Raw genomic sequence first — 24,534 nt, forward strand, 5'->3', positions numbered from 1 at the left:
CAGTGTGGCCTCATCTGTTTGTTCATCATTTTGTTGAATGACTCCAACCTGGCTTTGACTTTGTGTCTCTGCATGGCCTATTTGTGGTAGAAATGAGGAGTTGCTGCTTCCTTTTAAATTTCTGCTTATTTTTTCTCTTTAAGCAGTGGTTTTTATGCTTTATTGTCGCTAGCTTGAGGTGCTTGGAAATGTTTTCAAGTATGGACATTAAATAAGGTAAATCTGTGATTGACTGACTTGAAGTTTCTACTGCTGATAGTAATCAGGATTATCAGTAATAACCAGGATTTTGTGGAGTCTGTGTGTTTAATGAGAGACTCTGTACCCAGTATGGGGGGATTCTGCTGAGGGAAGTTGTGCAATTCCATGGAATTCTGGTGTTTGGAAAGCAGTGCTCCCCTGCCCGGTGTGTTGAGCTCAGGAGTTGAACATCAGTGCTTTGCCTGAAGTCGTACTCAAATGCCTGACAGTCAAACTGAAAAGCTAGGGGAAGTCAAGAGCATTAAGATTTAGCGCACGCATAATCTTCTACATCTTTTGAGTGCCAGAGGTATTAACTATTTAAGCCTCTAGATAAATTTTTTTCTGCCCAAAAAGAAACATATTCATGTGCTATGCTTTTTCTCTCTTGGAAAAACATAGAGACTGAAAGGTTGAATAACTCACCCAAGGTTTCATAACCCAGCCTAGATTTACCTGGCTCCAGGGCCTGAGCTCCATTTCTGCTGCACAGCAGTAGTGTGTGTCCTAATGGCGTGTGAGTAGAAACGACCCCACAAAATCCCTATTTTGATGTAGACAGCAAACCTGAGACACTGTAATAGCCCTGTATGATGGATCTGCAGCAGTAACACAAATGCTGGTCTTGGCAAACTGCAGTGCTGTACATAGATACTGTTTGCTGTTGTATCGATCCGAGCCTCTAAATCTTTAATTATCTTTCATAGTAAAACTTGTCTAAATAAATTGCTGTAGTGCTGCTGCTCTCTGGCAGCAGCAGAGGTTGATGCTTGGGGCAGTGGCCACTTTTTACTATATCCTTTCTCTTTGTTTAAAGATTTGGTGCCATTAAAAGGAAGGGTAATAGATCTGAAAGCTAAGGGGGTACAGGACTGTTGGTCCTGGGGTACAAGATTTCCTCCTACAAGTTATGTCTTGTACAGTTTTTCTTACCCTTTGGAGTGTTCATTATCACCTGAAGGAGCTGAGTGGCCAGGTTGGTGCCGTTCCTCTTGCTTGCAGAGCAAGTGTGGTGCACCTGGGTATTTATTTTGCTGGTTTTAAGCTGGAGATGTGTTTTTCTGGCACTAAAAGGAAACCAAAGCCTTTGGTTTGTACAATAAGAAATAGCCACTGCAGGTAGTGGCCTCTTGAGGTCTTTCACCTGTGGATTTCATCTTCAGTGATGAAAATCAGCTGCCATGAGGTTTGCTGGTTCCAGACAGAAGATTGCTGGCCCTGGTCTGTGTACTCTGGAAATCAGTTTTAAATATACTCACATACATGCATAAACATACACCTAAATATATATGTGCATATATTTTGCTGCTGAAGGAGTTTTTCATCTGAGAAAACTGAGCAAATACATTGACTAGCCCAAGATTTGATATTTCATTTCCAAACGGTGTGGCTATTTCAGTTGCTGTGATATAGATTTCTGAGTCTCTGAGACCAGGTGTTCTCAAACCTTGCTGTGCCAAATCTTATTCTCAGCTACACCTATGTGAAAATGGAGATGGTTCTGAATGAGGTATGTGTGAAATCAGGAATTAAAACGGCAGAGATGGTGCTGGGGCAGATTCAGGAACATTAATAAAGGAAAGCTGGGAGCATTTAAGTAGGCACAGTTGTGGCACATCTAAATATATGTGTTAAATATGCTGTTAAGAGGTTGAAGTTTCCTTTGTCATTGTTGCATGATCAATTATCCCTTCAGGGCATTGCCCTGTGACAGGGCTGTGCTGCTGCTAATTTGTTTTATAGTTAGTGCAGTTCACAGCCGCGGCTTATGTACTCAGAATAAAAACAAATGTGTCTCAGTGAAGTAATGGTATGAATATACAATATTCAACAGGAAACCCTTCCACTCTTCCCCACAAAGCACTAGAGCACATACCATTATGCTGACATGTTTTATCAGAAATGAAGATATAATTTAATAACACAAGTTTGCCTTCCACAGTGAAGGAAAGGGGAACAAATCAGTGTTTGAAAAAAAATCCGCAGCACCTTAAATAATCAATTCAGGAGAACTAGCATAAAGTGAAGAAATATTCATGTCTGTCTCTGAAAATTGAACTATAAAATCCCAAATGATTACAAATAGTCTTTGTGCTTGCTGTCAGCGAAGTCAGCCAGCTGTGTAAATCAACAACCTATGGTACTTTTTTAACTGCAATGTTTTGTTTAAATAACCCATTTGTATTAAAAAAAAAAAATCCACTATTCTTCCTGCCTGTGGTTGCCTGCATTGTCCATGGCAACAGCTGGTGATGGCACAAGTGGAGTTGAAAGTGTTGATTATACCATAAACTGGAGAGGGAAGAAAAATAGACACCCTGCTTACAAATATCTTGAATGCTGTAAGAGTTTTATAAGAGGGGGCTGGAGAAAATTGACTTATTTTATTCTGAGTCTTTGCTTTCTGTTACTGACTGAGATGTATATTTTGTCTTGAAAGTCTGTTTTATTTTTTTTCTATTAGCCTGAGAAGTGCTGTTGCTGGCGTAGCACATCCAGCCACATCTCGGTGTGGTTCAGCAAGATAACACCCAGGGGCTGGGATTGAAGCACATTCAAGTTCTTATATCAGCTGCACTAACTCATGCTGCTTAAATGTAATAATAATTAAAAAAAAGGAGAAAACTTGTGTGATAATAATTAAGCTGCATTAAGTAAGAATTGAAGCTGCTGAAAACCTGGGGAGGAAAAAAGCCCTGTTTTAACTTAAATAGTGCACTTAAGAATTATTCCTCAATTCATTGCTGTAATTCCTTGCCTCTGGATTGGCAGCATTGTCTCTCCCTGTGAACATCTCTCTCATGATCAATTATATAGTGATTATCTTGGGTTTTGTTTTGTGGGGTTTTAAGTCTCTAGGCAAGTAATTGCTTGATATGGGCATGATTTAAAAATATACATTTGGGATAATTCATCTGAGCATCTTTTCTGGGAGCTTCTATCTCCAAAGACCAAAAATAAGCTTTCTGAGGGTGAGGTGCTAAGATTTTTATAACAAGACTCAATATTTGGTGATTCTGCTTAAATCTGAGATACTTTTTTGTAACAGTACATATATGAAGACGCTTGTGATGAGTTGAGAGGGGGTTTTTTGTTTGTTTTGAGTGTTCTCTTGCACGTCACAGTCTCTGGATGATTCTTTGGATCAGCGGGGTGGGAGAGGAGAGGAGTGGATGGTTGTGACTGTGTTCTGGTGCTGTTTGAATTCTTCTTGACTTACCCACACATTTAAATCTAACAGCCAGGGCTGAGTGGAGGCCGTGAGGAACAGGGTTATTTCTTTGATTTCCCAGTGATACTGCTGTTTGCACACCCCCTTGTGAGGTTTGTCTGTTGCTCAGTCACTTATTCTTTCTCAAATACAAGGGCTTGAGCTTGTTCACTGAGCTGCAAGTGTCTCAGCCAGTAGAGGCACGAGCAGATCTCCTGCATTTGTGATTCAGATTCTGTCTTTCAGAGTCTTTGGGACTTTATCAGCAGATTTAGTGAGTGAAATCTATATTCAGTCAACAAACAGCAACAAAAATATTAAGACGGACCCTGTGGGTTTGTACCTGCTCTCACTTTCCAGTCAGGTCGTGGATCACTGATGATTTGTCAAGTGCAGTTTTCTGTCTGCTGCCTTTCCAGGCTTTACCCAGAGCAGATTCAGTGTGATGTGTTTGTGAGGAAGCACAGAGAGTAGTGCCTACAGCCTTGTTAAACCAACACCCTGCAAGCCCCCAAAACCAGAGAATAGGGAAGGCAATTAGAAAACGTGGAAATTCTGCTGTTTATCTCGATTCCTCCTGGCAATACCTCTGCTAAACCCACCGAGAGCTGGTTGTCCTTTATTTCATGGTAGTGTTTGCCCTCTGCCTGGCCATTAGGACTGTCTTGGTTATTCTTGTGTAACCTTGAGATGTTTCTGTGGCTAGAAATCCCAGCCACTTCCCAGAAACACGTGTTGTGCCCTGACATAGCTAGAGAAGCAATATATGAATTGCCCTGATTCTAAATTCTTTGCAGCTTCACTTAATATTCAGTACCTGTGTAAGTATAAATTTTTCATTAATAGATGGTTGATTTGCAGTAACAATGTACCTGGAACCTGAATAATGTCCCATGAAACTGCCATGCAGTCACAGCTCTTGGTGCTCTGTCCCTGTGGAGATGCTGCTCTGTAGCACAAACACAAATATTTTTATTCCTGTGATTGAGTCCTGAGAAACACGGGCTGTTTGTGAGAGAGATGTATTGAAATAATTTTGATGAAAAATTGCCCCTCAGCACCGGGAGCCATGAGGGTGGTGAAGAGCTGCCTGGGTTAAGCTGTGCATGCACAGGGATCCCCTGGAACAGCTGTGTGTGCAACTGCAGCACATCCCTGCTTTTCCAAGAGGGGAAACCCGTGGGGGAAGTCTTGCAGTAATTATTTTGTTATTACTCCATAATCTGTCCCTTTTCTGTCAGCATCGCTGTTATTCTGTGGTGTCTGGGGCGTGGAGAGGTTGTGCCTTGCTGTGTAGTGGGGACAAAAGTTTTTTTGGAAGGGGAAGAGAGTAAAAAATATCTGGTGTAGAGGGATTGATAATCGTGTTAGCTGGAGGTAATATTGGAAAAGAGGCTTTATGAAGGCCTTTGTACTAAAATATTGCACACTGGCTCAGGAGCAGATGGTGCCTTCAGAGAGAGAGCCTAATCAGGTTACTCTGATTTTCATTTTATGTTTTCATAACCCAGTATTATCTACTTTTGGTGTAATCTGGTAGACAAATAACATAACAAATATCTAACTTTGGGGAATTATCCACTTGTAGAGTAGATTTGGGTATTTTCACATAAAAACATTATTAATCTAAATCCACCTATTTGAGATAACCGAAGGGTTCATTTGCAGCATTAACTCCAAAACCTTTCTCTAAAAGGCCATGGGAATGGCATCCCCTTTGAAAAATTATCTTTACTTGTAAAAGTCTGATTCATGTCCCATTGATTTTAACAAAAGAATTCCCATAAGCTTTAGATCAAGCTTAGAGATTATTTGCGGCAGAGTTTATAGTATTTGGACGAGTTGAAAAGGTGCAATTAAAAATTCCAGAGTGCATGGAGTCATAGAAAGTTTTGGGTTGGAAGGACCCATAAAGATGATCAATTTCCTGTGCCAGGGGCAGGGATGCTTTACTTCAGGTATCCAAGTTGTCCGTTCTGGCTGGAGTGAGTGGGAGTGAGGAAACCTCAGAAGGCTGTTCTGTGTTCTGGTGTTAGGAATAATGGGCTGTTCAATGATTTGTGTCCATCACTGCTGCCTTTTCCATCCCCTCAATCTGTGACTTTTGATTAAACATCATCCCCTAAACACAACTTCTCATTTCAAAGGCTCCCCCTTGCCTCTGCTTCAAGATCAGTCTGGTTCAGTCTCCAGCTCCTTTTGTGGTGAAGGTGCCACTGAGATGTTTTTGGAGATGATAGCCTTGGATCCACTGTTAAAACCACCTTCCTCCCACTGCCAGCCCTGTCCACTCTTCTCCCCACAGGCTCTGCTGGGCTCCAGAGAAATCCTTAAAATTCCTCTATTAAAAAGTGTGTTTCAAAATGCTCCTTTCCTATGCTTAAGAAATCCCAGAGGATCAGCCTGTTTAGTTTGCCTGCTGGTTGCTCCTGTCTTGAAAATGTAAGATTGAGTTAAATTCAATACTGCTTTAAAAAAGCAATATTTATATTTTTTCATGAATTCTGCGCTGGGTATGAATTACTGACAGGTCCACTTCATCTGCTGCAGTCATCTTCATCAAATGTGCTGCTAAACTGAGCATGCGGGAATCAGATTTTCCTTGGAACATCGAAGTGATGCTGTCAGAATTTAAAAGTTATCTCAGACAATGAAAACAAACAATAAGCCCAAGAAAACACGTTAAGCCAATTTTCAGGTGCTCTGTGCAGGAAGTGGCTGCAGCCTTGGTAAAGGCTGGGGTCTGGAGCTTCAGATGGTTTAGAAAAGTTGGAATTAATGAGTCCTTAAAATGTGACTAATTGATTTTCCTGCTGCACGGGGCTCTTGCGTGGTCTAAATGAAAGTCCCAGGCTCGGCAGCCTGGGAGGGCTCGTGGCTGGCTCCATACCTGCCTTCACTTAATGAACTCAGGACATTCCATTTCTCACAGAACTATTAAGATATCAATAACTCATTTGGGGAGTTTTAATTTAACTTTGACTGTGTAATTGATGACCCCTAAGAGCTGCCTTCAGGAGTTGTGTTATCTTCTAACTATTTTTTTTAATACAAATTAATACCAAACTTTTATATTTATGTAGATTATTTTCTAAAATTTACTTACTTTTCACTCACAAATGATACATTTTGCTCAAACTCCAGTAAAAATTTGTATATCAAAATGAAAAAGCCCCACTTCATTTTCAATAATTTCCTTCATAAATACATTTTCATTTCCTTTGCTCTTGGTTATTATTATATAATGAGCTTAATGGTTTAAGTGTCAACATTTTCAGCCAATTTAATGCAGATAGTAACTGTGTCCCTCTCAGCAGTATTCAAGGATCATCCTTAAAATTGTGGGTGCAATTTTACCTGGAATAAAAGCTGCCTGAAATATATTTCAGCATTTTCAAAGAATCTTTCTAATGCTGCTTTCTTTAGAATTAAAGTAGAAATGAGTGCAAATGTAATTGTCTCATAATATTCAATTATTAGCACTGCACTGGAATTTTATCTTTATTTGCTCTATCAAATGTCTTATTAATTGTATTTTATATCCCTACTCTGTAAATCTATCACAGTTGCTTTGATTAATTTTCTAAATCAATTAAGCTAGTGCACTCATTGAATAAAAAAAGTGATTTTTTTTTTTTTTAGTAGTTTTTCCAATAAAAAATGCCAAGGAAGATGTTGTAAACGGGATCTTTAGGTGATGTGTGATGACTGATTTCAGAGCTGAACATTTAGCTTCATTTTTCAGCAGTGGTGGTTTTTTTGTTTGTTTTTGTGGGTTTGTTTGTTTTGTTATTTGTTTTTGTTTGTTTGGGGGGTTTGGGTTTTTTTTATTATTATTAGTATTACTATTGTCTGGAGCAGAATTCTCAGCAGCAGTTGGAGGGGCTCAGCCTGGAGAAAAGGAGGCTCGGGCAAGACCTTCTTGTTCTGCAACTCCCTGACAGGACAAGAAGAAACAGCCTAAAGTTGCACTAAAGGGAAGGTTTAGATTGGATATGGGGAACAATTTCCTTCACCAAGAGGGTTCTCAAGCACTGGCAAAAGCTGCCCAGGGCAGTGATGGAGTCTCCATCCCTGGAGGGATTTAAAAGCCGTGAGGATGTGGCACCTGGGGACAAGGTTCAGTGGTGGCCTTGGCAGTGCTGAACTCCATGATCTGAAAGATCTTTTCCAGCCTGAATTTCTCTGATTCTGTGATGGCTTTACAGAAGTTCAGGTTTCTTTGCATCCCCATCAGGAAGCTGAAGTGTTATGAATGAAATGCCTGGTTTTGAATGCTGCCATGTTCTCACTGTAATTTCTTATGCCTTCCCTAAGTATAAAAAACAGCTTGCTGCACTAGGAATGTGTGATTTCCACTCTTCATTTAAATGTTTTTTTCAGAGCAAAATAGCTGTTTATTACTCAGGGTAACCACCCGATGGCAAAACAGGAGAATGGAATGCAGGGGTGTTTATTATTGACTGATTAGTGCACAAATGCTTTGACTCGATGCTGATTCTTTTTGAGCCTACTGATGTGTGAACTCTTTTCTTCCAGTATAATAATTTTATAAGCTGTTTCACCCTCACGCTCAGTGATATATCCAATAGCACAGCTGAGCTCAGTGTGGTTTCTCATCAAGTATTAGAAGTGAAGGTAGTTTCTTCCTCCCAGGCTTACACTTTGATTTCCAAGTCTGTGCCTGTCCCAGGCTGCAGTAGAGGAGCTTTTTGCTCCACAGGCTTTTCCTGGAACTCTAAGTTTTCTTTTATCTTTCTGGTTTTTGAGCTTCCTATGTCCTGTTCCTCAAACCCCTGAATATTTACAGGTTTTCTCTAGGTTACTCCACTACCTTTTATAGTCAAAGGGCATCTAACCCATGTGAAAAGTAAAGTAGCCAAGTGTGTAATTCTGCCTGTGAGGGACTTCACAGAAACCTTTATTATGCAGCAGCTCTAAGAGCACACTTGTGTTAGACAATGACATTTATTGACTCCTTCAGGCCCACACCAGTTTCCTACAGGGTCGTGCTGTCCTACCTGCTTTGGATGAAAGGAAACCCCTCCCTATCCACACACAGATCATCTCTGTCACAGCCCAGGGTCTTGTTTGTGATGAGGTGATGGCCGGTGAGGCCGTAAATGCAGGAAGTTTACCTTTGGAGGTTCTGCTGCCTTTAATTTTTGCTCCCTTATTTCAGTGAACTGTGTGTTATTCCTTGAGTGTCACTCTTTAACAGGCTGCCTTTCACTTGTTGAGAAGGTTTTCAATAAATCTGGCTTTGCAGCATCCTGATAATTTCCAGGACTGTCATCACCCCACCAGTTTGCAGCCTGGCGGTCACTGGTGTCATTTGCTGTTCCTTGCATAACTCCTTATTGCATTTAAACTGCCCCTGTTTCACATGCTGAAGCTTTTTCTGCATGTCACCATGATCACCTTACACGATCTAAACAGAGAAAAGGTCTGGAGGCATCTAAGATCTTTATTTCCTGTATTTGAAGTGGGGCTAAGTTTATTCCACAACATCTTCATTTATATGACCAGTGAATATCATATTAGGCTGTCAGGTCTGAGGTGTTGTGTGGATAACATTCTCCTGGTTTCAGTGTGATCTTTCCCTTCCCTAAACAGAGCCATCACTCTGGAGAACCAGCTGGTGATCCTGGGGGTGTCAGTGGCGGATGCAGGAGGTTACTACGTCCAGGCAGTCAACGAGAAGAACGGCGAGAACAAGACCAGTCCCTTCATTCATCTCAGCGTGGCACGTGAGTATCCAAACTGTGGGGAACGTGCTGGCACACTGAGGCTGCAGACAGGGCTCACAAAGGCTGCCCAGATTAAAGGAGCCTCACTAACAAAGGGTGGGACCTTTAAAGGAGGTCGGTGTTTCCTGCTTTGGTTTGGAGCACAGCAAAGTCCTTGTGCAAAAGAGGGACCTAAGAGAGGAGATGCCCTCCACAAATCACCCTCAAAGCCCTTTGCCTGGTGGTTCGCTTTGTGCAAGGCAGGTACATGATGATATCCCTCACTGTTTATTGTGAAGGTGTGGTTATAATTTCTTTTTAATGCAGGTGTTTATAATGTGTTGTTTTCCATTGTGCCTAAGTAAACAAGTCATCCTTCTGAGTGCAAATTTATTTATGAATCTACTCCCAGTTTATGGCATTATTTTTACCTGGAGTTATCAGAGTCCCAGGGAACATGCATTTCATTGTTATTACTTATTATTTTACATTACACAGGCTGTGTTAACAGCACCGCTCCAGAGATATTCCATGGGTGGGTTTTGCAGCAGAGCACTGGGGTCAGGGAGATGGCTGCGCACTGAGTCTGCCAAGGTGCGCATTCAGCAGAAATGTGCACGTGCAATCTCTTGTAAAACATCCAGTAAACCTGTTTGCATGAAAAATTAATATTCTAAACGTGTGAAATGGCTTGAATCCTTGTATGAGGCACTTGATAAAGGCATTATTTATGTAGCAGTGGGAAGCAGGGAGCGTGTTTGTGCTGTGGGAATGGGGAGGGTCCTCGTTTTGCTTGTAGGGACAGGGAAGAGGTGATGGAGTAAATCACTGATGACAGTGGCAGCCAGTAGTATAATCTGGGCTTCTGGAAGATGCAGGACTCAGCTCTAGATCGATGGCATGAGGAGATGTTCCAGACCTCCTGATTCTGGGTGCCATTAGATTTTGAACAATCCCTATTCACTCATTTCCTTACGATACCAAATCTTGGGAGTCTGGGCAGGAAATCTGGGAAACTGCTTTTGGAACTGTGCTGGTGTTTGTCAGAAGTTCGTCTGAAACATTGTGGTCCTGTGAAACACTCATTTTCTAAGAAAATGTCATTTTTCTGCTAAAATTCCTAACTGGCTTTCAAGGAAAGCTGTTCTTAGACAAACACGGGGGAGCCCTGGCAGTGGGCTGGGATCACTGGGGGCAGCAGCTGGGTGGTTTGACATCCAGGAGACACAAACCTCTGTTCTCTTCCAGACAAATATCTAAACTAAATGAACTGTTTAGGGGTTTCATGTGTATCTTTCTGAAGTGGAAATAATATTCCAAATCCACTTGTGAATTCTGGGTGTTCTGTGGCATGTAGATTGTAAACATTATTATTTCTGACAGTATGAAGAGGTTTGCTAACACTTTAGTAATTTGATTTTTAAAGCAAATTTGTGCTGTTTGTATTATGTGACCAATAGCATACTTCCCACTTTAATTTCATGTCTTAATTAATGCTAGAAATAGTCTGTGATCATGCATGCATAACAAGTGCTCTGCAAAGCAGAAGGTAATATGGGCATATGGAAAAGAAAACACTCCAAAATGCTCACAGACCTGATACCATGAATGCAAAATCTGCCTGGAATGTGGCAAATAGGAAAGATAAAATGGATAAAAGAAAATGAAGGATGAGACAAGATGGAAAACTAGAAATGAATTTGCTTTTGGAATTAATGTCAGCCAATGAGGTTTTCAAATTGCCACCTTGATATCCAGGGTTATTAAGGCTGTGTGTGCAAGTGTTGAAGAAGGCACTTGCTGTAAGGCATTGGAGTCTGTAAAGTAAATTGGATTAATGTGGTTGTTCTGAACTTTGATCTGGGGAGGAAACTTGTGTGATGCATTACACAGAAATGAATAAACATTTTTAGTCTGGTAAGAGAAAATAATCAGGCAAAAAAACAGTCCGGTAGCAATACACAGAAAATGGCTGCAGAAAAAAATGACATATTTTGGAAGAGTAATAAAGGATTCAAGCAAGAGGCTGGATACAGATTGTTAAAGGTAACATAGATGACGAAGATACCACATTGACTTGACACTATCTGAATCTTATGGGATGTTAGGAGTGGTGACACTTGTAACTTTCCATTAGGACATGTATAAAATTTAAAAACATTTTAATCAAAATCCAATAAACCCCAAGTAAAGCGGAATAGCCAATCTCTGTGCAACTAGATTATATATTAATTATTGAATACAACCTTGCTGCATGACTCAGCGTGCACACTGCCACAGTTATTGAGGGGAGGAGGAAAAAAAAACCTATAGATAATTCCCAGGGCAGTCATTCTCTGAGAACAGTGTTGGATATGCACAGCTCGTTATTCCTTGAAGGAGACTGGTGTCAGATTTGCTTCAGCCTGGAAGAAAAGCATATTTGCAGAATCATTCTAACAGCTGAGAAAGCTGTAATCTCTCCTGTTCTGCTCCAGAGTACAAGAATGACAGCAGGAGAAAGGTCTGGCTCTGAGCTGAGCAGAGGATGAGTTACAGGGCCTTATACTGCAGATTAAAGTCTCTGTTGAATTGTGGCTGAAGGTAAATGGAGCTTGAGCATGGCCTGGAAAACACACTGAACTGTCCTTCAATTAATAACTGTATTTGATACATGTGGTGTAAAAAGATTAGAGGATGTTGAGCATGTCTCAAAAACAGTCTAAAAGCCCCAATCACATTGAATTCTCCAGTGAGGCTCTGAGTATTAATAGTAAAGACATTTTGTTTCTTGTCAGTCTAAACTGCAGCTCACTGAGTCCAACACTGCGAAGTCTCACACCCACCCATCGCCCCTGATTGCAAACATGCGGGGAAGTTGGGAAACAGCTCCCCGAGAAAGCCTGCAGGCTCGTCAGGGCTGTTTTGACTGTGCTTGGGTTTGCTTTTCTCCGTGCTCTGAGGCTGGGCACACACAGAAAATGACAGATCCATTTTTTGGGACATTTGGGTGTTCCAGGTGCACGCCTCATTGCTCAGTCCTTACACAGCCCTAGTGCAAAGGCACTAAAGATTTATTTCCCAGTAGATCTGGCCACTCTGTGAGAAGATCCAAATATTGAGCAGTGTTTTTCCTTCACAGCTGAGTCTCCAGCTTGGCTGAGCACCCATGTTCCACATGTCTGCCCTAAAGCCATGTGTCTGAATGTGACACAGGGCAAGGTCCACCCAGCTCTGCTTGAAAACTATGGATGTTTCTTTCAAGTGGACTCATTTCTACTGATTTCAGGAGGATTAGATCATCTCTGAGGTGACAGGCTCTGGGGAAATAAAAATTATGTCCAACAGGCAGCATATTGGGAATAACGTCACATCTGAAATTAGTGTGAGGTGTCAGAAATTAGTCCTAAATTTAAAATGTCTTAAAATGAGTTGAACTGTGTAGTACACTAATGAAAATCTTACCACTTTTTTTTTTTTCCCCCCTCTCTTTTTAACCATATGTCAAAGCTTTCATGTAAATAACACAAAATTTTGGCTTGGAAAGTCTGAAAGTCAAGAGTTTGGCAGTGGAAATAGTAACAAACACTCACTTTGGGTTTTAACTTAAAATTACTCACTTACTCCTTGTTGAGAATTCACTATTGCTGCTCGGGAGAGTTTCAGTATTAACTCCACTGCTGGAACTTCCTAACTTTATTGGAGTGGTGTGAGAATTAATCTGGCTCTGGGCTGGTACAAGGTTTTGGGATGTAAATACTGCTCTTCAATGACAACACATGGAAAATCCTAAATGTTTTATTCCTGTTTCCATCTATTGAGCAATAGGGTTTGATGACGGTATCGTAAATGGATCCTTAATTCTTTAGGCTCTTTCTTCCATATGCCCATTCTCCCACAGCCAGACATAGCCTGCAGCACAGATGGTCAGGTCTGTTCCTAAGGATTGTGACTTGCCAGGGAATAAAGTGACATTCTTTGATCTTATGAGTGTTGGCAGGGCACCTAAAGATTGAAGTGTTTATTCAAGTAAGGCCTTGTAAAACCGTCACTTCCTTGAAGGCCATTCTCAGTGTAACAGCTAAATATCTCTGAATCTGCATCACAACCCCTCTGGTCTTAGTATGGAACTTAAAAAACAAACAAACAAAATCCAAGCAAACAAACAAAACCTCAAAACCCAAAATCTCTAAAAGTAAAAAAACCCCACAAACCAAAAACCCCCAGAAACACCCAAACAAACAACAATTAGTACCTGGTACTTTGCTGATGGCTGTGCCACTTTTGCATGAAGATTTTTTGAGGGTAAAGGGGGAGCAGGAGCACTTAGGACTTCTTAATGAAACTGTGAGAGATTTTAGTGTGTAAAATTCATTTTATGATGTGACATTATGGCCAGGCTCTGGGGTCATTTGGGAAGAAGTTGGCAAAGCCCTGGTGAGGCGTTTCCAATATTGGCTTCAGCGCGGTGCTTTACTTGAGCACCACCGGCCTAGTCCTGGAAACTTTTAACAGTCTGCTTGCCTTTTTCTGAGTCCAGTTGAAGCATTTTCTGAAAAATGTGGGCCTCAGTGAATGATTTAAATGGCTGGTTTGCAGGAGGTGGGTGTGTGTAAGCTGTTGTGACAGTTTAGATGGTCCTGCTTCAATTGGTTTTGCGGCGCTAATCGTCCGGAACTGCAATTCAGGGCCTTGCTCCTGCATCTTCTTGTTAAGCTGTGAAATATTGAGATGCATGTCCCTCCAATGGATTTATTAGTAAATTAGATAGTCCCCAGACCTATTGGTAACACCAAGAGATACAGAGTGTTCTGCAGCCCGATGTCATTTTCTGATGCAGGCTTCGTGAAAACGGAAAACAAGATTGATGAAAATTTTAAAAACCTTGCCAGACAGCATTTCTGAAGAGTCAAAGATAATAAAGCCAATTATCATTTAATGAAGATAAATTTTTCCCTTGGGCACTGGCAACGCTTAAAAAAAAATAAGAAAAAAAAGTAATAGGGAAAGAAAAAAGTTGAGGACTGAAAACTAAACTCCTGGTGTGGTTGCACTGCAATTAATTTGAAGTATGAAGGTGTCATGTTATTCTGCCCAACTTCCAATTGCAACCAGAAGACTTTTGTTTTGTTATGGCAGACATTGACATGAGGCCAAACAGACCCTGTTTGTCTCTTCTTGGTGCCCATTTTGTTCCTCAACTTAATGTATTAAGACATAAACTTTACAGAAGTCCATTTCAGGCTCACAGGGACTGAATTTACCTCAGAGTTCTTGTTGGTTTGGTTTTCTCCTATAAAGGAAGGCTCTCATGATTGCACAGGACATTCAGGTCACTTTTAGCACCTGTAAGAATGAAATATTCTTTTTGTTGTCAGGCAAGAAAGAGGTGGGGGGCAAGTGCCCCGTTACCTGTCGGTGTGTTTGAGAGGACATTGCTCTTGACATCCTTCTGTCAGGTGTGGTAAGAAGATAAGTTTTCAGAAGATTCTGAGCAGATATTTTCCTCTCTGGAAGAGAGCATTTCACTAATATGATTTTCCATATTTACCATCAGGTTCATTCAAGTCAGCAGATGCTGAGGATCCTTCATGGATGTGTTTGAAGCACAAAAGGCATGAATTTTTCATAGCCAGCCCCAGCTTTCAGGTGTAGGCAGGAAAAAAGAAAAAAGGAATGGGCTGGCACCCCCAGGGAACGGATATTTCTATTCTGACGTCAAATTCACACAAGCTCTATAGACTTGTCAGACTGGTTTTAGTTCATGCCATGAGAATTGATTTCTTTTAGCCTCTCTGGGTCAGTGCTATGGAGGTGAATTTAGTGTTTCTATGATGCTTTTTTTACCTCTTTTGGTCTTTTGGTGAGGGGAAAAGAAGGAATATGGGATGAGATGAAATTGCATTTCTGTGCTGTGACTGTACCCGATTTCCCAAGGTTGTGACCAAATACTGGGGAAGTCCAAGAGAGCAGAGCTCAGCCCTCTGTAAACTGGTTTTAAGTTGCTCTTTGAAAGTATCACATTTCTTCCCCATTTCCTCAAAAGTTTTGCTCTGTCTTTGTCCAGCAGGATTTCCAGGAAGGATATTGTGAAGGGGTTCCAAGAGTAAATGTGAGCCTTTGGCTTTGAGTGACACTGAACATTTGATTGACACTCAAGAAGCCTCAGTTATCCAAAATGTTAATTTGAAGGAGTCTGTGGAAGTGTTTGGGGTCTAACACTCAACCCTGAGGACACATTCTGTGTAAAAGCCTTTTATTAATACTTGGGTCAAATGCTGTCAAAGTGCTTTTTCTTCTATTGTTGCTCTATATTCAAGGAGGTACCTTTTAAATGAGGATCTTTTTTCTTACTTTGAGAATGGAGTGTAACTTACACCTCAAATGCATGGTTATGTATTTAAGTCAAACACATTTTAATAACAATAATAGCTGCAGGAAAAAGGACTAAATTGAGTTAAAGATTTGGGTTTGGTATATTGGAACAAATGTTAGTTTAAGCTTTATCCAGAGCTGGGAATTTCAATTGAGGCTGGTGTAATTCTTAGCACTTTACCCTATTATCAGCTGCAAAAAGTGACACTGTACTGCAGTGTCGACTGATTTTATATGCATTACAAAGAAGTAACAGATGATGTTCAGGATTTATCAGCCTTCTTGGATTTCAAATTTCATTGTTAGCTTTTTCTAAAGCATCAGCCAGATCTCTTCCATAATTCTCTTCCTTCTCCTTAAAGGAAAATGTTGCTCAGTTTTAACTGCAGAGACAGAGAAGGAAACCTGTGGTTAAATGATAGATTGTTAAACTGCAGGAATAATAAAGATGAGCTGAGAAACCTTCATGGCAGCTGAAGCTTTTTTCCTTGTTTTTTTCCAAATATGCAATCAGTGCTCTTCCTGATAAATAGCAGGATATTGGGTGGTCTCCATTTTCATCTTCCTCTGGACTATTTTTGGGAAAACTTAGTGCCCCACCTGGTGCATCTGCCTCTGTCCCAGGCAAGCAGGGTCTCCTCTGCTGGTAGCTTTTGTCATGGGAAGATGATAAAATGAACTTTCTGTAAGATTATTTCAGTCTTCCTATTAAAGAGAACTTGAACAGCCTAAATCAGCATAAAACCTATTCAAATATCTGGCACTTAATTTTCATCATATTGCATCAACAAATGTAATGAAGCTTTAAATGCGTGGTTTACGGGAAGAATAGTTATTTCCTTTTCTCCCAAGTGCAACACAACAACCCTGTTGTTATGGGGACTCCTCACTTGCTGGTGAAACTGCAGAACTGCACCCGAACCGAGTGTCTGTTCCCTCAGCAGATGCAAATACATTATGCATGTTGCCTTGAAAAAACGGCGAATGCTGAGCTTTCTATAATCAAACTTTTTCACATGGTTTCTTGTTACACTCGCCTGTTTATGAGGCTTGGGGGGGGTTATAGTGCCTGAGAGAGATCTGGAATGCACACACAAACACAGGCTCCAAATCCTGGGTTGTCTTCTAAACTCTTTATTTATATCTGACACATGCAATTAATCTCTCCCTATCTCTAATCACTTTTGCTATTACATTCATCGGAGTGATTTGTATCCTATCTCTGTCACTGCTCAGTAATTGATATGTGGAGATAAGGGATTCTTAGAGGACACAAACAAGGAAAAAGGAAAATTGAATTTACCTTGCAATCATTTTATAAAATTTGACACCCATCAATTATACATGCCATCCAGGAAAATGCCATCTTGAACAAACTGCGATGATTTGTTGGAAGATCAGCGGAAGAGAAATGCCAGAAAACTTTTCAAGACAGAAAAGTATTGCTGGTTCAACAGACAGACTTTTCAATCTCATTGGTCTACCTACAGTGTTTTTGAATAATACTGTAGAATTTACAAAGAAAGTATAATTTCTGATCCATGTTTTTCTTCAGTCAGTCTTGTACTAATACTTCAGAGTGAAATAAGATGAAAGGGAGCTGTTGAAATAAACATTGTTTTGATCAGACATGAAAAGATGATGTTGGTTACTCAAGATTAAATCATCTTTCGTGAGCAGAAATGGTAAAATTGATAGTATAATGCAATTCCAATTTAACCACTTTCTATGATGAACATATTTCTGTTTAGTTTCTCTTTTCCATTTCAGTGCAGTGATAAGAGAACTAATTTTCTCACTCTTGTGTAAGTACTTTGTGCTCATGATTGGTTCTAATTGTTGGCATGAGAGCAGTAGCTCCTGTCCATACTTGTAAGTTTAAGCACTACTGTGGGATCTTGGAAAAGCTTTTTAATACGTACTGATAATGCCATAAAACCGAGTATATAGATGAATAATATAATAACAGTAATAGAAATCATAAAACTGAGAAGATTTAAGTCAAACAACATTCAGTGTTGGCAGCTTCTTGGGCCCATCAGTCTGGCAAACAGTCTTTTCCCTGGAACTATTTATCTCTTTATCCTGTACACCCCAGATCCAACTGCACTGCCTAAAAACTCCCGGAGCAGCCAGAAGCCCAGTGATTTGTAGGCATTTGTACAGGGCTTTGCATTTCAGTTCCTGTAAGGATCATAATGCTGAAGCTTTAGGAGCAACAGCTACCAGAGTCTGGTGTATCAATTTATCCCTTTTGAACATTAACTCCTGCTTTCTTTTAAGTGTCCTTCTGCTGTACCAAACTCCTGGAGTTTTCCAAGGAGCTGACTTGAAGTATTTTGCTTTGATGCCCACCTTTACACAGTGGGATGTATTTAAAGACTAATTCTCACTTATTTTATGTTGGCAAACCCTTTTGAAGGTGCTTTTTACAAAGAAACTAAGAACCTGTGAGCTTGAGCTGAAAGATGCTATTTTAAAGAAAAACAAACAACCCCATTTAAAGAAAAACATCCCAGAACTGGACTTGGATGATCCCTGTGGGTCTCTTTCAACTCAGGATAAGCAATGATTCTCTGATATGAGACCTCTGTCCTGGCTGGGCTGTGAGTGAGAGTGCAGAGATACCAAGCTCTTGCTTAGGAAAACAGCGACAAGCATTTGATTTCTTATGAACCAGATAAATTTGCAGCATGCCGGGTGTTTTGAGGGTTTTTAGTCATAGAAGGGCTCTTCAGTTTGGAAAAGAATTACTGTAGGAACTCTTTGATAGTATTCTTTGGACTGTTGTGTTAGGCAAGCTTGAAATATTGTCTTCTAAACAGTATAGATAAGGAATAGTAAATATGGTCAAAACAGATGTTTAGTGGAGTATGTTCTGTACTGAGTTACTGCAAAAGCCTAAATATATCCTAAAGATTCCTGCACATGCCAAAGGTCTGTGTGGCAGAGCTTCCCTCCCAGCGTCTTCACAAAAGCTAATTTTCATCTCCAGCTTTCACAGACATATGGTTGCTTGAGGGTTATCGTTTTTAAAGCTCTTCATATTAAAGATGGTTTTAATTTCTTCTCAATATACATCATAAAACAGGAAAATTGAATAAGAATGGAAAAGCCTTGGATGTCTGTCTCATCCTTCTGCCAGAGAGACGTGATTTGTCCAAGCAATGGTGGGAGTGCAGACAACAGCCTGGGAACAGGAAAAAAATGGAAAAATAGTGATTGCAACTGCAACCCAAGCACTGAAGAGTCAGGACAGGCAAGATTCAAGGTCACCTGTACAGCTATAAATATGCTTTTTAGATTTTAGTAAGGATTTCTTATGAATTTTAAAGTAATTTAAAATAATTGGTCCTTCCTTCCCCACTTGTAATAGGAAGATAAACTCAGACCTGGCTGTAACCTGGGTTGCTTCACCTGATGTATGTAAAAGCTGCATTGATTTCCTGTCCCCCTGGCTGTACCGTGGGAGCTGTAAATTGCCAATCCAGGATGTTTGTTATCCTTTGGTTTTGTCCTGCTTGGTTTCACACATTGTTGTGTGCAGCTGGGGAGTGGTTTAGACATTGGAGCAATCCAAAATTTGATTTTTTTTCCCTATAGGCAGTGCTATAAGGTAATGAAAACGCAGTTTTCTTTTCATGTGCGGACTTTTGTCTACACTTTCAAGCCCTTAAAAAGACAGACTTCGGGATTATGTATTACTTTTGAGGGTGGATAAATTATTCTAGCTGTGGAATGTGGGAACAAAGTTACAGCTCCTCTAATACTGGAGAATATCATTGTTAAATAGTCTATTTTTAAAGGACTGCAAGCTTTCTGTGATAAAGATGGAGCACAGCAACCAGGAAAATGCACATGATGTCCTGGTCTCCAAGGCCCTATTTGTGCAAAATTGTTACTAAATTTTGTCCAGATGTGTTTTCTGTTTAATATCTCTACGAGCTGAGGATGAAGTGGCTTCTGCTGTTTGTGTGTAGGGAAAATTCTGCAGTGGAAGATATGTTGGATAAAGACGGAAAAGCAGAGCAGCTGTGTCTGGTGGTTCTTTTTTATTCCCCACTCATTCCTTCCGCACTAAGGAGGGATAGAAGAAAATTTTGTTTTTTCACTTCGTGCGGCTGCATCTTGATCTCCTCATAAACCTGACTTAGTAAAGACTTGGTGACGGCTTAAAAAGCCAGCAGTGTTGTACTTCTGCAAATGCTGAGAAAGTAACTCAAAGCCCGTGCTGCCTTCAGCCATCCTTGTGGATTTATCGGGTATCTGTGAGTGATACTGTCAAAGCTATTAAAGAAAGTAATTGCTAGTGAGTGATTAAATTGCAGATGGCCTTTTCAAGGTGATTATGAATATTAAATCAAGTCAGTAAAAGCTAGCTAAAAAGGCCCATGAAAGCAAGAATTGAATGTGCTGAGGATAATGGTGTGAAAAGAGGCTCTTGCAGGCATGACATGCTCATCCAGCCCCCCAAACCATCCAACTGACAAAAAAAAACAAAAACCAGCATGCAAGAAAATTCAAGTGGGTGTATTGTGTCAAAGGAGGTGGAACTAAATATCTCCCTTTTTAGGCTGTGAATTCCCCTGTGGAAAGAACTCAGTGCATCTCACTCCTGTTTTATCCAGATCTTTGCACCAGGTCCGTGGCTGTTGTCACCAAGCCGCGATGGCTCTGCAGAGTCCCCTGTGCCAGGCAGAGCCGTGTCATTAACAGCGATCTTTTCCTGTTCCTTCCCAATTGCAAGTGATCATGACAAATGTTTCTTTGCCACATCGTCCTGGAGCGAGGCCAAGAAACACTGTAAAGTGACTTAATTTCATCTGGTGATCTTCATCTCACGAAGCAAATGTTATATGGGAGTTGGTTTTTAGCTGAAAAATCTAAGGTTCATTTTGTTTTGTGGTTTAGACTGGAAGCTTCAGATGTGAACAGACACAAAAGTGAAAAATAAATATCTTCATTTTGAGGCATGCTGACTTAATTTTAATACAAGTGCAGAGTGCTTTCACATAGGTCTAAATAGCTTGTGAACTGGGAGCCTGAGGGTTGTTTTTCTTGTGCATATTATGATTATGGACTCATCACTTTTGGACTAATTTCATGCTTTCAAATAGAATTTGGTATGGTTGCTTATACTTCAACATATTATTATTGTATTGATCGCCAACATCATGCTGACCTATCTAATCTGCTCTTAAACTGTAAAATACCATGGGGATTGATTCTGAAGATTTATCTAAATGTGCTTTGCAATTACTATTTATTATCTTTGGTGCAACAGGGATCATTTGTTTAATCATTTGAGGAGCACTTTCCCCTTCAGACATTATTTCTGCTTACCTGAATTTTGTGGTCACTGTAATGTTGGTGGTTTTGTTGTATATTGATTCTTCATCTAAAATTAATATTCATTCACTTGTGGGTGTTCCCTTGGTAAATTTGTTAGCGAATTCTGCTCATTCCACTACAATAACAAATTTCTAACACTGTTACCTTAGGAACTGGTCTGTGACCTCTGTGACAAGCATCTGTACCTTGCCAGCGTTTTAAAATTTTTTTGTACCATGCAAGAATTTTTTAAACTTTTCTAAAAATTGTTCAACTTGATTGATTGCTGGATTGCTTGTCAGTGCAACAGGTGTTTTTTAAGGGAGAGGAGGTTTAACCAGATGTTCAACACTTCCCTTTAACTGTGGAAAGGCAAGTAATGCAAGTATCCAATGCCCAAGCTGTTATGGGGAATTAAAAAAGAGCAGGAATTTTTCCTACTGAAAGAAGCAATGAATTAGAGTAAAGCAATATTATGTTTTTCCCCTCTCAACATGACATTTAAATTTAGCTCTTCTCCAAACTTTAACTCCAGAAGTGTCATGTACAAAACATAAGCACAGCCAATGGGGTCCAGGCTGCTTAATATCGAAAGCATCTTGCCAGAGTTTGGATTTACAGTTGCCACTTGCTTTTAGGGGAGGATATTGATCACTGCTTTCATGGCACTGATGTGGTGTGCTCTAACTTGGAGGGCCTGGGGTACTCTTAAAAGTAGCACTGTGGGCATCACCAGCAGACACAGCCCTGGTCTGGAGGAGGTGAGGAGAGGAAGACTCTGATTAAATTGTGGCTGACAGCTCTGGGTGTCACTGCAGAACAGGGGGATTTGCACCTCGGAGGCTAATGGGGTAAAATATGGAATCTGGCAGATCTTTTAGGACGTGGTAGTGACTGCTGAGTTGCTAAGCATAGCGCAGAATTGATTTTGAGCAAACGAGTCTGGGGTGGTTGTGCGTTTTTGTTACGGCTTGTAAGGGTGTCACTGCAGTCAGCTGGGCTACATGAGGAGGGCTTTTTTTTCATGATTTAAAGGTGGAGAAGGCAGCGGAATTCTTAAAATTCACAGATAAATCTTCTTTTACAAGGTTGTTACAAATGCCTTTGGAGGGTGTTTGTAATGGAAGCAGTGACAGACCTCTAATTAGTGTGGCAGCATGAGGCTGTAGCAGCTGTGAGAGGGATGAAGTAACGCTGTTTATCTCGAGTTTATGGCTAGCAGATGCAGGTAGATGGTGTTTTTCTTGGTTCATTCTTTTGCTGCACATACAAGAAGAGGTGTTTTTAATTTTGTCAAAATATTTCTGAGTCGTGAGACTTAAAACATACAAGTTATGATTTTACTGTGAATAATGACCAAGCTGTTTTCCTGTAGCCTTTGCACACACTGGTTCTTTATAGCAGCTTCCTTTCAGAACTATATTTTGCTACTTTTTAAGCAATAAAACTATTTTCTGTGTTTTGAGTGGAGGTTTATGAGGTCAGCTGATGAGACTTTATTGCAATTTTTAAAAAACTGGGTTTTAACTAGTCCATGCTTGGTTTGTGTAACTCAGGTACTTGATTTCACTTTCACTTCACAATGTCACAAACAACTTTGACTTTTTAGTATCCTAATACCAGATTTACAGATGCTTCATAGCACAGCAGCAGAACAGGGAGCACAAACCTCATTTGTGTGTTAATGCTGGAGGTGGTGTGTTTGTCATGAATCCTAATCCTTAACTGAATGGTGTTCTTTAAATATTTACCAGAAGCGAATATGAATTACCTGGGTAATATTCGTGGCGTAGAAGTTTGTCAACCACACCTTTGAATAAGAGTTTTCCAAGGTAAATTTAACTTTTTTGGTGAGCGTAGAAAGTTCTGTCCCTGAGTGCAAACACCAACCCTGTCTGTGCTGCCCACCCTTCTGCCTCCAGGGGAAATGGTCCCTGGAAAAACACTGGAATCCCTCTGTAATCCACTCACTTCATCCTCCAATGTGTTTGTCAGACAGAGCTATTACAAAAACAAGGGGAAAACACAGTTTTTATAGACAGTGTGTGTTATAAAAAATGGGATGGTTTGTGAAATCTGTCAGCTTTTGAAATATAGGACAGAAGCCCCTCTTCTTTTTTTTTTTTTAAGGGCACAGTGGTGTGTTTTAAGTGGTCTCCATGCCCTCAAGTGTAGTGAGCCTGTGGTTAGATTGAGACAAAGGTGAGCTGAATTGAATGATCAATTCTGGGGGAAGGGAGACATCAGAGTTGTCTAATGCTGACTCTGACCTCTGCAAATCCAGCCCTGGGAAGGGAGGGGCTTGTCCTTACAGTTCCTTTTGATAAGCCCTTAAGAATAATGTCAGATCCTCTGCTTTTCATCCTTGATCACCAAGAGAACTTTAAAATCTCTGTTTTAGAAAGAAATCCTGGGTAGCAGTCTCTGGAAATGTGCAAAGCTCACCAGAACTGCATGATAGGGAATATAAAATCTCAGTGAAAAGTGTGGATCCTGATTGAGGGAAGGAGTGCACTGAATCAGAAAAACACATCTGGCTTGGAATGCATTGGGTTGTAGATCACAGTTTTATGAGTTTGCGGAAGATGGGGACAGTTCTATTTTTTTTTTTTTTTTCTTCCTCAAGATTGTATCATTGCAGTCCATTTGAAAATTGCAAAGTAAGCTTAAGAAGAAATAAGAATCCTCTGTAAGTCACAGCAGGTTGTATTTTAGGCAATTCTCATTTTGCCGTTTTCCTCTGAATTTGTCAAACAGTGAATTTTGAAACACTATAACCAAGTTGTTTATGCAGTTAAGGATTTATGGGAATGTGATTCTCATTCACAATGGGAGCGTGTGTACGTTTGAATTCCTTTTTACAATACGCCACCATGATCCCGAAGTAATTCAGAGATTGATTTGTAAAACATTCTGAATCAATTAAGGCTTTAATCAGCAAGTGGCAAACTTCAGATGGCTCGTGGACTAATTTTACCATCTCCCATCAACACGAACCTAAGCTGGAAAAAGAAAACAATTAAGAGGATGCAATTATCTGTCCTGATTACTGAATTAGAAGAGTTTGTGTTTATTCCATCCCTATGCAAAGGGAGAAATCTGCTTCGAAAAACAATTTGAAGCAGCTACTAAATTGCCAAGGGGCTGCAGGGTGCAGTGTGGATATTTGCTAGGCCAGTTTTGGAAGAGGTTTGCAATCCACAGCTGTCAGACAAGTCCTGGCTGTGGAGCTTTGGGGGCTGCTGCCTGACAGCTGCGTGGTGCACCCTGCAAGTCCTTGCGCTGAGAGGATTTTTGCTCCCCATGCTTAAAATTAGTTTGGATTTTCGAGACAGTCTCATCTACACATGTCTAAGCACATCTTGGGTCCTTCTATCTGGTGATCAAAAGAAAGAAATCTTTCTGGAAGGCAGGAATTGATGTTTAAGTTCCCATACGAGAACAAACTTTGCAGAAGCAGGGATGGAAAAGCATCCCTGCATGATCAAAGGGTCTCGTTACCCTGTGCTTGTACCAAGCAGAGTTACTTTAAGTTATTGGTGTTTTGCTTGCCATCAAATGAAATAAACTTATGGAAATATAGCAAACTGTTACATAATTCTTTTCCAAACCAGACTTTGAGATTTGGTGGGATTTTTATTTTCGGCTTAGCAGGGAGATAAACACAGA

General features: G+C 40.4%; 1 protein-coding gene across 5 annotated transcripts in view; it reads left to right on the forward strand.

The window, feature by feature from the left end:
- SDK1 (sidekick cell adhesion molecule 1) overlaps positions 1-24,534 on the forward strand; it is a 384,927-nt gene that overhangs the window by 171,236 nt on the left and 189,157 nt on the right. For all 5 annotated transcript variants that reach the window (XM_040078744.2, XM_040078745.2, XM_040078747.2 and 2 more), the window contains one exon: positions 9,068-9,201. In XM_040078744.2, coding sequence (XP_039934678.1) covers positions 9,068-9,201 — 134 coding nt within the window. The remainder of the gene's footprint in view (positions 1-9,067; positions 9,202-24,534) is intronic.

This window comes from Hirundo rustica, chromosome 15 (assembly GCF_015227805.2).
Source record: "Hirundo rustica isolate bHirRus1 chromosome 15, bHirRus1.pri.v3, whole genome shotgun sequence".
Classification (NCBI taxonomy): Eukaryota; Metazoa; Chordata; class Aves; order Passeriformes; family Hirundinidae; genus Hirundo; species Hirundo rustica.